The sequence below is a fragment of the Syngnathus scovelli genome, chromosome 9, assembly GCF_024217435.2.
Source record: "Syngnathus scovelli strain Florida chromosome 9, RoL_Ssco_1.2, whole genome shotgun sequence".
In the NCBI taxonomy this organism is placed as follows: Eukaryota; Metazoa; Chordata; class Actinopteri; order Syngnathiformes; family Syngnathidae; genus Syngnathus; species Syngnathus scovelli.
In genome coordinates, this window is record NC_090855.1 from 6,913,511 (window position 1) to 6,927,724 (window position 14,214).

Sequence of the window (14,214 nt, forward strand, 5' to 3'; positions counted from 1 at the left end):
AGAGTGAAGAGGCTGACAAAAGTTCAGAGGGAAACTTGGAAGGGGTGGACAGGGCTTAATGAGGATAGATATACGTATGTGTTTGGGATCAGGCTCCATCCAGCTGGATCTATTTGGTCTTAGTGGGCTCAACAGCTGAAGAGTTAATAGATTTGCCTCAAGCCTCCTTCACTCCCTCTCTGCAAAGGAACTGAAACACCTACCGTATAGCAGATAAATGGGCGTGAACTCGTGTTAACAATCAAGCCGCTTACGACCATTTGATGGAGTCTGTGAAGTGTGCTCTTGACCAGACAGTAACTTAACACACAGTTGAGACTCTAGCCAGGCTTCACTTAAATATTTCAGAATGAATAAAAAAAAAAAAAAAAAATGAATACAGCACTTGTAATCAATCTTAAACGACAGTGATGGATTGATCTTAGTAGCGTCCTTGGGCTCACTTGAAAGCCGCTTAGTAAATTGTATTATTATTATTATTTATATTATTATAGTACTTCATGTAAGCATTAGATACTGTATTAAAACCACATTGTGTGAGGTTTGTATTTCTGTAGAAATACTTATGTTTATCTCTCAACCTCACATGGCTGCTTAAGAATAAACAGAATGGGACAGAACAAGCATTTTTTTAAAATGTGTTTTCATCAAACATGCTATTTCCCTGCAGTAATTTTTAAGTACTAGTACACAGTGGTAGACTTACTTATCATAAGGAATTTGTATGGGGCAATATAGTGTTTAAATCATGCTTAAGGACAATGATGTCAAAATATTTATTGGTAGATAAAGAAATAGATGTTTCTGTTTGCTGATAATGGTTGTTTTATTTCACGCAAGAGACTTAACAAGTTGGTTGTGTGTATGGTTTTTTTGTTTACGCTAAGAGATGATTTATTGGTATTGATTCTTTGAGACTTTATTACAAGGCACATCCAGTTTCCTTGTGATCGTCTCCATCCACCACCTGTTCTATAAATGACAAAATGAGAAAATTGGCTGTCTGACAAAATGATGATTGCCTCAGGATAGCTGATGAAGCAGATGGTTTGCTTACGTACAGTATTCAGCATTCAGTGTGAGACCACAGAAACCTACCTTCTTATTTGCCCACAGATTATCTACAGTAAATAGCTGCCATTTGTCTATTCACTTATTCTTAAGTGGTTAATATAAAGTTAAACCTCAAGCAGCAATAGCTTTTGGGCAGCAGAAGCTCAGTCCGGAAGGAGTACTGATAACTGTCATTGGTGCATATGTACAGTACCTCTTGAGAGAGCTGCCCTTTGTCTTTGTCATTTGTGGTGAACAGTCTGAGTGAGTGACTGAGTGAGTTTTTTGGTGCAATGTAATCCACCAAAACCACAAAAGCATTATTTGTAAAAGTGACAATCTCCCCACCACATTTAACAAATTCTTATTTCTCCATTACGTTGAGTCATCCTCACACTCTTCTTAAGCCCACATGCATAACATCACACAGTCCGTTACTCACCTCCGCCCTCCCCTCACTCCCCCATACTGCTGCTCTTCTGCTCCATAGTCTTGTCACCTCACGTCTTTACGGCTGCAGCTCTAGATCCCATCCTGCTGTCGTTTGTTTGACCATCATTGGGTTACGAGCCTATCGCCAATCTCCATAATATGATTCATTTGTTATTTTGTTATACAGACTCAAAGCATACGGTACCTAAAATAATCAGTGGATTATAGCTCTTTGCTTTACTCACATTCACTTGTTCTCTTCTATATTTTCATATTTACGTATTGTATTGCTTATACTTTTGGTGTTTATTATATTTTTTCCTGTTTATTTAGTTTTATGGCCCAGAGAGGCACCTGTAAATAAAACTGACTTTTATTATTAAATGAGCTAATGCATAAATATTCAATAGACTTATATGAAGAACACTATGTATCCATCAAATTTCCATAACATTTGTCCACATTATTGCAGGTAAACTGACTTGAAACTCGAGAGGTGAGGTTCACCCTGGACTGTTACACAAAAAATTAAATTATAAACACATTCACACCAATGGGCAATTTACAGTCTTCAACTAGCCCGACGTGAATGTGAATGTGGAAGGAAACTGGAGTACCCAAAGAAAACTGGGAGAACATGAAAAAGCCACACTAAAAGGCCTGCGCTAAGACTTTAAATAAGTGTTTTAACTGTTAGCCAGATGTTCCGACCTTTGACTCCGCCGTATAGCCATTATTAGTTGTATTCGTTAATACCACTGGTCAAATGGGTTAAGGATGTCCTGCACATCACATATACCTGCCAGATTGCCGAACTCCATCTGAGACAAAATGTGAAGAGCGAAAAATCAATTTTCCTCTGTTCTGTTTGTATAGCAGTGTCTTTGTCCCTTTCGGCGTTAATGACCACTAATTTGGTAGAGCATCTGCTGTTGAAAGATGTTTTCTCTAGCAGGCTTGGCATGGGGAAGTACTTTAGTCCATTGAATGCGTATTCAACAAATAATGTACCTTTCCTTTGATATTTCTTTATTTATGTTTGATACATTTATATACATACACACATGGACAAAATAAACTCAATAAACAGGCCTGGACAAAGTTGATGGTACCCTTAACTCACCTTTTGCTGGTGATATGTTCCAAAGAATTCAGCTTTGGAGCAGTGCTGCTGTGATGTCAGATGGCGCATCCAGTAGTTAGCGAGTGATTTCAGCGTGCTAAAACCCAATACACCAACCAGCTGGAAAAGCCTCCACGGCGATCGCTAAGCAACCATTTCGTTGGCAAGCTGGCACCAGAACGTTGTCATCCCTGCGCTCGACCCCATAGTGAGCATGAAGAAAACAAAGTGAATAGGCTTTAACACTTGTTGATTTGTGTACATATTTGTGTGTGTGTGCATGAAGTTTGACATGATTGTGTTTCCTTGTACTTTGCTTCATGGCTGAAAATGACATTTTATATCAGCTAACAACTGCCTTGGTGTGGGGGTGTACTGTACTGCACTGTACTGTATATGTTAACTAGAAAATATAGGAGTCTAACTCTGACATATTTTAGCAAATAGATTGTTGGAAAAATGGTTCCTTGTTGTGTAATTTCATACTTGATGAGTGTTTTGGGACCTCAGAGACAAAACCATTTGCATACAAGTTAATTTTCCTTAGTACGTCCCCTTGAATTAATTTTAGTTCATTGTTTCACTCAGTGATTGTCTATAGTACTGCATGTGGAATTGTCACACTGGAAGTTGAAACCAAGAGCTGGTCCCTGTTGACTGAAGGTGGGTGGGTGGCTGACTGAGGAAAAGTATAGCGCTGATATGTGCATTTAGTTGAGCGTAAATGCGCGGGCAGCAAGGTACAGTATGGTCCTTGGTACCATGGGTACAGTGTGGGTAGAAATAAATTGAAGACTGATGACAGCCTGATGCTTGCCACAGCCTGTATGCAGGCAGACTCGAAGACTGTATGTATGTATTTGTGAATGCAAAAGGAAGAGGGGCTGTAGAAAGAAAAATGGTTGTATATTTGCTGTTTACCACAGTAATAATCTTTGCAACTAACAAAGATTCATGACTGTAATTTGATATACAATACACATTGCTGTCATCATTTAGCATCGTTGACAATTCATTGTACCGTAAGTCACGTTAGCTGTAGCTATGCATTGTGTTTTTATTGTTTCTGTGTTTTGGACACTAACAAATTTACCCAATTTCAACCCTTTCATCTTCTATATTTATAAATGTCTTTTTGCTTAAACGGCGTGCAAATGTGGACATACAGAGTTTGTACAGGACAGTGAGCATGATAAAAGTTTTAACTTCAGCCAGTGCCAACTTGGCTGCGAGGTAATACAGATAAGTGTGTCGTAGCCTCCAGGGGATACCTCTAAAAAAAAAATTCTACTTCAGTATAATCTCATTTTAAAAAATACAATTTTACCATTAACATGTCAAAGCTTACAGAATGAATCGTAAAACACAGCCCATGTTAGAAAGCCCACTTTGTTTAAATGCTTTCTGCCTTTTTTTTATTTATTTATTTATCGATGTTATCTTTTTTCCTCAGTTTGAAATGACCTTTTTTTCTTGCTGGTCATCAAACACATTGCATGAGAAGCATAATTAAAATTGAAGCAAATGTTTTGCTCTGGTTCTCTAACACCTTCTACAGTATACCTTTGCTGTTATGTCAAAATTAATGCCGAACGAAGCATTGATGTCCACATCATTATTGGTTAGGCTTTTATTTGAAGCCCCCCACCCCCCTTGTGTGTTGGTGATATGTTATTCTCATACATGACGTACAGCACGGCACTGAGAGGAACACACACATATATCTATGATCGAGCAGAAGGTAACGCAAAAAGTGCCCACTTCACAGATCTGTGACCTTCCTGGACAACTTTATAAGCTAGTGGAGGTCTACTTGCAGTTCCTTATAAATGCAGTTTGTGTGTGCCGACCTTCTGGAAAGACAACAGCAAATCAGTTTCACCTTACGTCACATCAATGACTGTGCATCTTTTGTGGCGATTAGGGAGTGAGAGCAGCCGCTTCGAATGGCAGCTATTCAAGTCACTTGTGTTCACACCCACAACAGCGCAAAATGCCTGTTTTAAACACAGTGAAGCTGTCTGTGAAAATACAACAAAAAAAGTCTGTCCTGCCCCTGTATGAATTGAGATTCCGCCTCATGCCAGACCTGTGTTGGTCATGAAAATAGAGATTTTTAATGTCAAATCAATGATACTGCATCTAGTATTGATTCCATTTTTGTGTTGGTGGTTTGTTAAACAATTGTGCTATTTCCTGACTGTTTCTTTCTTGAGAATGAGGAATGTATAATGCATTCATTTTCCACCCCTATCTCTCGTCAGTCATGTCATATGACTGTGGGAAACGATGCAACATGGATAAAATAGGGATGGTGTTTTCTGGCAGGCATATTGTCACCATTTACCTTCTACAATGTTGTGAAGGAATCCTAGATATTAAAAGCTGTCACTTCCCCCAAAAGTAGTCTACTATGAAGGGGCTGTGAATCCGTGAAGGGTGAAATTGGGTGTGAAGGAGAAAATAGAGAATTGTCAGTATATCCCACTCTATTGACTGCGAGGACATGGTCTAACTGTCTCATTGTGGTTCATTAGATTTGATGGCATAGACGATGAATTGTCTCGGATCACACTGTGATGTGCAAGTTTATTGCTACCATGTGCCATATCTGGATTGGGAAAAATGGTGCTTATCCTTGTTTTGCTGCATCGAGGTGCCTCTGTGTCTTTGTTAAGAGTAGTGGGTGGCACTGCGGAATGGCTGCAAAAGCTGGTCTCCTTAGCAATATCACCCAAAATGACACATAGAGGTGAAACGCTGTCAGATTATACAACTGAACTGCTCAAGATATACTATGATGACCATATGCACATACACACACACACACACGCACGCACGCACGCACGCACGCACGCACGCACGCACGCACGCACGCACGCACGCACACACACACACACACACACACACACACACACGTACAAACCATTTAGCACATCTCAGCAAATACTGCCTTATCCAAGTACTAACCTATTAGTATTGTTGATTTAATAATCAAAATTATGTCTGACCTGCCTAGACGTTTTTACATATTGCTAAATCCATTTCACTTAAGAAAAAAAAATCTATTTACTATACAGCTCAGTATCACACTATCATTCTCTTCTCATATCAATAAAACCAGGTCAGCATACTTCCCTCAATCGACTCCGCCCCTCTCTCATCCCACATACTGCCTCCATCCTTGTCAACAATTTGTCACCTCCTGTTTATATTGTTGCAACTCTCTCCTCTACAGCCTCACTCACAAGTTCCTCCATAACCTTCAAGTACAAGTACAGAGACTCCACTGGCTCTCGGTCAAAGACTAGGATTCATGTAGTATACCTTATGCAACCTTCATGGCCATTTACCCATCTGTCTGACCTCCTTCAAAAAGGAGTTTTCAAAGAAGGGGAGTAAAAGTAACAGTTAAATAAATAAACAAATAAATAAAAAATAATGAAGAAATGTGTTTGCAACAGTGTGCATAGAACTGTGTTCAGAATGAGACAATCACATCCAAATTCGTGTTAGGTGGCAGTCAACACACAATTGCCCCCATTTGAAATGCTAGTAGCTTCCAAACAGAAGGTTAGCAGTATTTGGACTGTACATAATACCCTAGACCTTGACTAATGCTCCATTTGCAGCTAAAGATAAAGATCCTCGAAGTAGCATTAATACTACCACCCATGCTTCATTTTAGTAGTTGAGTTTTTTCTTTTTTTGTGTGTGTGATATAAGTTGTTTTTTCATCACCCACCACACACACCATTTGGTATTACAGTATAGAGAAGCTAGTTGCACCTTATGTAAGATGTGACTGCAAAAATATCAAGAAAAGCCTACTTGAACATTTGAGCTTTATCTTGGGTTAATACGAGGCACTTGCATTGGTGTCTGATGTGTGCACTCCCATCTGATGACTGTTTAAAGAGTTTGTGTGATGAGTTAATTCTAAAAGTTTCTGAATGTTCTTTGGAGTTTTACTGTCATCCACCCTCATAGAGATCTTTTTTCAGGATGGTACAAAGGCTCCCAAAAGGATTGAGGTTAGGGTATAATAGCATGGCTCTTTACACCTTGACATAAAATGGTCAATTCTCATTTCACGTATTTTGCAAAGGCAAGCTTGACACCTTCAGGCACCTTCAGGGATTTATATTTTTCTTTACACTATGTACCTTTCCCTTTTAGACATTACAACCTTCATGGGACATTGTGGCCATCCAGCTTTCTGCATGACTTCTTGGAACTCTAGAGAAATTATTCTCCCCTCATGAGTTGCTTTTAAACTGCAAACTCTTTTAATACAATGCATTTGCCTCACAGACTCATTTCTAAATATGCTTTAATCTGACTAAACCTAGTTGATTTTATAGTCACGTTCAGATTTTTCATTCCTTATGCAAAGCATCGGTCCCATTCATCCTTTTTAAAAGCAGTTGTATTTTGAGGGCAGTTGTAACCCTAACCCTAACCACTAACCCTGAAAGTTAGTGGTTAGGGTTAACCATATGTGAATAAATAATCAAGATAATCAAAGAGGGTGATCACAACCAGAAGAATAAAAACATAGGCCCAGATATCTTTTAAGGACGTCTTCTTTTTTCTGAGGCACCTTCCAGATCTTAATTCAAGGTTGTTAGACACATGCCTCTCTTGAGAAAACGTCAAAGCTTTTTGGCAGCATTATAGCAAAAAAAAAGGCAACAATAACTGCAACTAATTTAAAGGCTAAACTGATTTTTAGCTCCTTCAGTATGAGTCAAAGTTGTGAGTCATCAAGTAGGCCTCAAATGCTCTCTTCAATAGATTACTCACTTTTGCACACTTGGAAAAGTAATGTTTTTTTTTTTCTGAGGTGACATAGTATTGAGCTTTTATATGTTGAAACATTTCGAAGATAGTTATACTCAGATGCTCATGTATTGGGAATCTAATGTTGAACCAGGGACATTTTATTAGGGCTCGACTGATATAAATTTTCTGAGGCTGATACCCATATTCGAGAGAGAAAAAAACAATTACCGATTAATTAGCCAAATTCTTCTAATTTCTTCTAAGACATATCGAATAAATTAACATGTGAAAGTTTTAGAATACATTTGATACATTATATTGGACTGTTTTGCAAGACTTTGGCCATCAGTATGTTTAAGTTTTTAACAGAGAGAAATTTAAGGACAAAAACGGACAGTAAAAGATTCCATAGCAGAATATCAAACACCCTCACAACTATCCATAAACAGTTTGTTTCGTCTTAGTTTCACAAAGTTCACCAAGCTGCCCTTCACACACCCACTGCTATCGAGCACATTACCCGCACTTCTCTATCATCCCATCCAAACTTTGTAATTGCACACCTCTTTCATTTCCCTACCACAATAAGGCTCGCATCACCCACTCCACCAACTCCTTATCCATTGCTACCACTTTTTCTCTGTCTCTCTGTGAGTCACAATGTAGTCACCCTCCCACACGGTGTGGGGAGGGAGACAAGAGCTTGATGTATGAGAGAGCATTGTAAAGCGTGGGAAGACTAAACTGCATTGCTCAGAGATCTGCATTTGTGTGTGCTTCCATTTGTTTGTATGTGTGCCAAAATGGCCAAGGCTTATAGGTCTGCAATCCCTGGCTGCCTATGAAAATGTTCCTTGGGTTTTTACTATAGCCCTTATGAGTTTAAAATTCAATAGCTAATACACCGCTAAAGTTTCTTGGAGAAAGACTTAGAAAAGAAATAATGACACATTCACTGTAGATGAATGTACAATCTCCAGCGAGGACCTGCACACAAGAGCGCACAGCGGGGGCGATTTTGAGTCATAGACATAAAGTCTTGGACAGGTATTACATAAACAGCCTGTTCGTGAGGGGCAAAAAAAAATATTAACTAATGCTGTTAAAGTCAAGTTTGAAAGCATCCATCCAGCTATTTTTTTTTTACAGCATTGGCCTTCATTAGGGTGACACGTGTGGTGGAGCACATCCTAGCTGATTCTGGGTGAGAGGCACGTTATACCTTGTACTGGTCTCCATTCCGTCGCAGATCAATTTCAAAGCAGCTTTCACTAATTTGAAACTCTAACTGCATGAAATTCTGTTGAATTCAATGAAGAAATGGGAGAGTAATTGATGAAAAAAATGACCTTTGCAAACAAACTTTGGGAGTTCTGTGACGTTGAATATAATGAAGAAATGGGACCTTAATTGATGAAAAAAAAATACCTTTGTAAGGAAACTTTGGGAGTTCTGTGACTTTGCTTAGTCACTGCGCACGCAAGCTTTATCAGCAACAGACGTGTGATTCAAGGAGGACAAAAAAAACAAAGCCCCACCAAGTGAGCTGTCAATCCAACTGGTGAAAACAGGGAAATCCGATCCCCATGCTGAACGACCTTAAAGAAAGAGCTTTTTTTTTTAATCGCTCCCTCTAAAATAGGACATCCATCTTCGGAATTGAAATGTCTGGTTGGCTGACCTGCACCTGAAACCAAGGAGTATCCGACATGATATGTATTTATAGACAGTGTTGTTTGGCACCCAAGGTGCCGCTATGTGAAACAGAGGGCTCTGATAACTTGTCTTCTTGTTATAATTCAAAATAATGCTGATTGAGCTATTTGATAAAAGTGGAGTGACAAGTAGTTATAGATGCATTTAAAAGGAATTTAGTTTTGCTGATATGTTTAAACAAATTAATAATAATAATAATAATACTAATAATAATAAATTAATAATAATAATAATAATAATAATAATAATAATAATAATTAGGATAGTGAAAGAGTGCTTAGTGCTGCAGTCAGGATATTCCAGTTCAAATCACAAAGTCTATGTGGAATTTGATTGTTCTATCAGTGCTTGTGTTGGTTTTCATCAGATAATCCAGTTTCTTCCCAAACCCCCAAAACAAACTGAATTGTCCGTAGATGTGAATCTGCTTTGAACGATTGTGTAGACCGTGTGTGCCCTGCGATTGACTGTTGACCAGGGCAGAGTGTGCCCTGCTTCCCAGTCAGCTTGAATAGACTGCAGTTACCCATAACCCTAATAAGAACAAACAGTTTAGAAAATTGGGTGGATGGATTCCTCGGCTCTATGTAGACACACAGTAATGAAACCTTGATGATTGCGTGCTACTTTTGTGTTCCTTTTTTTTTTTTTTTTTTTACAAAGAATTTGTCAAATTTTCAAATCTCTATATTTTTTTCATGATAACTGTTCATCTTCACACAAAATGAACATTTAAGAAACCCTTCAGCTCTTTTTAACGATAGTCTTTTTGCTAAGTACACTGCAATTGGTTGTAGAACTACACATTCCGATAACTTTGTATGGTTCCCCAGTTATTGTTAACATGTAAATGTAGAAATATGTAGCGGGAAAAAAATGTGCATGCACAAGAGCCAATCTTCTGTGAGCCCATTATTGGAAGACTGGGTTGTTGCAGGTACTATCTTCGTTACCCAAAGTTTCAACTACTGGTACGGAAAACTGTATGACCAAACGAATGAGACAATTTTTTTTTTTTTTTAAACAAGAATGCTTTCTGAAGTCGTGTCTGTTTTACAGTAACAACTTGCCTGCATCCTAGTGAAAATGTGAATGCATTGGACTAGCCATCCATCATTTTTTTCCTATGCTGATTAGCTTCATTAGGTTGGCAAGTGAGGTGAAGCCTATCACAGCTGACTCTTAGGCGAGAGGGGGGGGGGGGGGACACTGGTTTGGTTGCAAGATAATCGCAGGACATATAAAGATGAACAACAACTGACACTCAAATTCACACCCATGGGCAATTTGGAGTCTTCACTTAACCCAGTGCTTGTCAATTATTTTCTGTTTTGCTCCCTGGAGTGACAGCAAGTCCCCCAAGCATCGCACTAGGTACCCCTAAGGGGGCCAGCCCCACTATTTGAGAAGGACTGACTTAACTCATCATAGCAACATTTAAGGATATGGTAGGAAGCTCAATACCTGGAGAAAATCAGATATGCATATTCCACACAAGAATGTAAGACTGATTCAAACTCAAAATCTCTAAACTGTGGCCAGACGTGCTAACGACTTGTTCACCATGCTGTCCATGTGCTGAGCTGTTAAAGACGTAATTCATTTTGTCGGGGTTGTGGCCTGTATGTTATAAGCAAGCTCAAGTCATTTTTTATGAGCAGTTTGACAAGTTGAATAATTTCTCAAGTAAAATGAAGGTGCAATAGTCAATGAGCTATAACATACCATAAATACTGTTCTTCATTTGTTTTCTTAAACGGAGATTTGCAAACAAGAATAAACAAACATGAGTTATGAGGTGTCAAATCACTCATTGCAGGCACACGTTCGCTGCCTTGTAATAAAAGAGAACATTTAACAGACAACATTAGTGTTACAGTAGCATTCTATGAATAATTTTATTTGCTTGCGTAACAAGGTGGCCATGTGGCCAGCAGAATACACCGTCATCCGACTTCAACTTCACTCATTAGCCAACATGTTAATGAAGGAAACTAGACAAATACAAATAAAATAAAAAATCAAGACAATATTATTTATAACCACTAAGTTGCTGTCGGGTGTATTATACTACAAGACTGGCTTTAGCTGCAATACCATCCAGAATGTAGAATTGTTGGATGGGCATATATACGTATGTACGTAGAGGAGCTGGTGTGCTGGATTCACTCATTGTTGAGGTCTCGCGTAGACCAGTCCACAGCCTCTGACCATTCTTGCAATGCAATTACAAACAATAATACTTTGATGTACATTAGTGTGGCCAACACCAGCGAGCGAAAGCAACATTTTTGTCTTCAGTGTTGCTGATTGACATGCATGCTATAATTATCGAATTTTCAGACCCCTCTAGTGACTATTTTGCAAAAAAATGCAACAATGCCAAGGATGGTCTTCATGTTGGCAAAATTCCTCCATGGTGGAGAGATGAGAACCAGAGGCTTTACGTACCTTGAAAATAATTTGGGAGCAGCGTAGTGCAGCGACTTGTGGAGGAACTGAGGTTGATGTGCTAACCATTGTTTTGCCATGCTGCCCCTGCCCAACTCAATTGGAAAAGAAAATGTTTTTGACAGGCGAAAAAAAAATTGTGAAAATGTGGCTGCACAAGTGTGATGTGATTCAACTCCAAATAAAGTTCAGATTTCACTTGTCATAAAGGGAAACTTGCACTCGTGAAAAGTGCACAACTGCCACTCTGAGGACAATAAAATGGTTGGCAGGTTGGTGACACCAGCAAGACTAGCACAGAAACTGAGCATATACAATACGGTGAATATTATATAAAACTACCAGACAAATCAGGACAGACACATGTACTATTATGATGGGCATTTCTTCTGCCTTTGACACCAGTGTGACGTCGCAGTGTTCAAACTAAATGTGGGCATTCTAAAATCTGCTAAATACCATCAGAAAATTAGTAAAAAATTCTACTGAGTCTGTTTGGGCAGGATTCTATTCCGAACTAAAAAAATGAATAAAAAAAAAGACACTAATGTTAGGCCCATTAGAGGACTATTTTAAATGAATACATTCAATTAATATGAAATACAATCGAGGTTAGCAGGTTAGTGTGACCCTCCCCAAACAATCAATTTCTTCACATAACCCTTTTGGAAAAGTAATTGCCTAACCTCGGTTGAGCAAAAGAAACCCACGAATATGATTTACTCTGAACATATGTTAAAGGGTCATCATTATTAGTATTTTTAATACATATTTACCTACAAAATAGGACGCACGCACGCACGCACACACGCACACACACACACACGCGCACACAACTGTTTGTGCACCCCTTCACAATTGCCTGCAACAATGCATGACTGTTGTTTGGTTCTTTTTGTGGTGTGATACTCACAATACATACATAACATATGCAACACAGTGAAAACCAAATTTCCTTTCATTGATACATCTATTCATTTTTTTTCAAATTACTTTTCCTGATTAGGGTCAGGGTGAGCAAGAGCCTTTTGCTGTTGACTTAGGTAACCGGCAAGGTACTTTGACAGGCACTTAATTGCAGGGAACAGGTTGTATAGGCGGACAGCCATTCATACTTACATTGAGAATTATTATGAACAATTTAGAATCTTCAAAAGACCTACCTTGTATACATTCATTAATTGTGTGCGAGATCAGAAGTACCTAAACAAGTGGGGGGAAATAAGCAGTCTTCACACAAGAGGGCTTGTGCGGACACTCTAACCAAGGTCCCTAAGTTTTGTCCAGTGAAATAAAATTAATTGAAATGCACTGGTTGCAACCACATAAATGAAAATGTGAATGCGGTTGAACAATTTTTTTTGTGCTACCCCCACTTGTACTTCAATTCACTCCCCTCATCTTATCTGTCCTATTATTTTTTTTTCTTCTGTCTGTCCCTGCTTCCCCTCTCTTCTCCTCCCCCACCCGCTCTTCCTTTCACTGCCTGTTATCTCCAACATGCAGTTGACTGCTTCTGTCCTCTGGGTGTCAGCACTTGCCTTATCCTCCATTCAACCATAGAGCTTTATGTGAACTAACCACCCCTATTCTGTCAGCATTTTATTTCCAAGTATTTTCTCACTCCACACTCTTGTCATTTTAGTCTTTTCTCTTTCCCGGTAGCTCATGCATAGACATCAAAACACACTCCAAAATCAATAAATGTCGAGCAAATGTACAGAAGGCCTCTGTCGTGTGTGTGTGTCTGTGTGTGTGCGTGTGTGCGTGTAAGTGGACGTGAATATGTGTGTCCGTTGGTGGAGGCAGCAATTTGGTGGCAGATTATTGATTTCAAAGCTGGTTAAAATTTGAGCTGTAACATGAAATAATCGGTTCACTCATAGCACTGCTCTAAATGGTAGCAGAAGATGGATGTCAAGAAATTAAATAATACAGTAGAAATCATAAAAACATCATGCTATGCTATATTGAACAACAAATATAACAACAGATGTCAGATGTTGTCCCAGGTAATTAACCCAGGCATGTTAGCATGGTCTAAAGATATCCATCCATTTTCTGAACAAGGGTCGCGGGCGTGCTGGAGTCTTTCCCAGCTGACTTCGGGCAGTAGGCGGGGTACAGCATGCACTTATTGCCAGCTTATCGCAGCAGTATAAAGATATACGTATGTATTTTTAAATAGAATATCCTGTAAATTGTGACTTTGTGATGTATATATATAACCCAACATTTAAAGTCCTCAATTGTTTTTCGACTTTTGACACTTTCCCTGATAATGTTGGGTGACTGGAAAACAGAATGAAAGTTAAATTACTACAGCAACATGTCATGTTAATAATAGAATAAATAAAAAGAATAGAATCAAACTGCCTTGATGATTTCTAACCCCTGCTTCCTCTCTTTCTCTTGTCCTACCTTCTTAGGTAAAGACCTGCGTATTTCTCGCAGTCAGTCACTTCGTTCAGTGGACAATCGTAAGCAGCTTGATGATGGACAGAAGCCCAACAATGGACCGCAAAACCCTCAGACAGGTAAGAACTTTAATTTGGGGTGTCTTGGAGCAAAACATTATCCCCACCACCCCGTCCCAAGAAGTGCATCAATCTTTGTGCATGCTTTTCACTCTGAATATATTCTTGCATGCCTCA

The 14,214-nt window shown here is 38.9% G+C and overlaps 1 protein-coding gene across 6 annotated transcripts in view; it reads left to right on the forward strand.

The window, feature by feature from the left end:
- adgrb1a (adhesion G protein-coupled receptor B1a) overlaps nt 1–14,214 on the forward strand; it is a 72,924-nt gene that overhangs the window by 16,254 nt on the left and 42,456 nt on the right. For all 6 annotated transcript variants that reach the window (XM_049731864.2, XM_049731863.2, XM_049731866.2 and 3 more), the window contains exon 3: nt 13,990–14,097. In XM_049731864.2, the coding sequence (XP_049587821.1) occupies nt 13,990–14,097 (108 nt within the window). The remainder of the gene's footprint in view (nt 1–13,989; nt 14,098–14,214) is intronic.